At 59.8% G+C, this 891-nt stretch overlaps 1 protein-coding gene across 1 annotated transcript in view; it reads left to right on the forward strand.

Annotated features, from left to right (window-relative positions):
* The first annotated feature begins 628 nt into the window (after positions 1 to 628).
* The window catches only part of SYT7 (synaptotagmin VII), a 38,868-nt gene continuing 38,605 nt past the window's right edge, over positions 629 to 891 (forward strand). The window contains exon 1 of the mRNA XM_010854063.1: positions 629 to 745. Within this exon, the coding sequence (XP_010852365.1) occupies positions 629 to 745 (117 nt within the window). The remainder of the gene's footprint in view (positions 746 to 891) is intronic.

Raw genomic sequence — 891 nt, forward strand, 5'->3', positions numbered from 1 at the left:
TGGCAAATGAGGCTGGAGTTGTGGCTCAGAGTATGTGTATGGATTGTGGGGGTGGAAGCATTCTTGGCAGAAGCTCTTTAAGAGGTACTTGAAAGCCCATTGGGGGCTTCCCTGGTGGCTCAGACAGTAAAGAATCCACCTGCAATGCAAGAGACCTGGGTTCCATCCCTGGGTTGGGAAGATCCCCGGGAGGAGGGCATGGCAATCCACTCCAGTATTCTTGCCTGGAGAATCCTATGGACAGAGAAGCCTGGCAGGCTACAGTCTATGGAGTCACAAGGAGTCAGACACGACAGAGCAACTAAGCACAGCACAGCACAGAAAGCCCAGTGAGGTCTGGGTAGGCCAGGGGCACACTTGACCTCTTCCTTAGGGGGCGTGAAGTTTGGGGGACCATGCAGTCCATGCAGTGAGGGACTGGGAGAGACCTACCAGAGGCTCCCATTTTACAGATAAGGAAAGGGAGGTGCAGAGGGAGGAAGAGACCGCCCAAGGTGAGCCCAAAAGGCAGAGCTGAGTGTAGAACGTGGGGCGCACAGCTCCCAGTGTGGGTTGGGCGGTTGTTCTGGCGGGGGCTCTGGGCTGCGGGAGAATGGCTGGCCTTGACCAGTGAGGGTCTGACCTGTGCATGTCCTCTCCAGGGGCGCCCACCCGCGATGTCCTGCTGGTCTCTGCCATCATCACCGTCAGCCTTAGCGTCACTGTCGTCCTCTGCGGCCTCTGCCACTGGTGTCAGCGCAAACTGGTGAGGCTCTTAAGGGCTCCCGGGGGGACGCGGCCTGGCCCTGCACCCCGCCCTCCTCGACGACAGGCTCGTGAACGCTCTCAAGGGCGCGCGCCCACGACCCACCTGCCCACAGAGCCAGGCACACGTGGAAATTCACACCGGGC

The sequence above is a fragment of the Bison bison genome, unplaced genomic scaffold (genome assembly GCF_000754665.1).
Source record: "Bison bison bison isolate TAMUID 2011002044 unplaced genomic scaffold, Bison_UMD1.0 scf7180017864334, whole genome shotgun sequence".
Classification (NCBI taxonomy): Eukaryota; Metazoa; Chordata; class Mammalia; order Artiodactyla; family Bovidae; genus Bison; species Bison bison.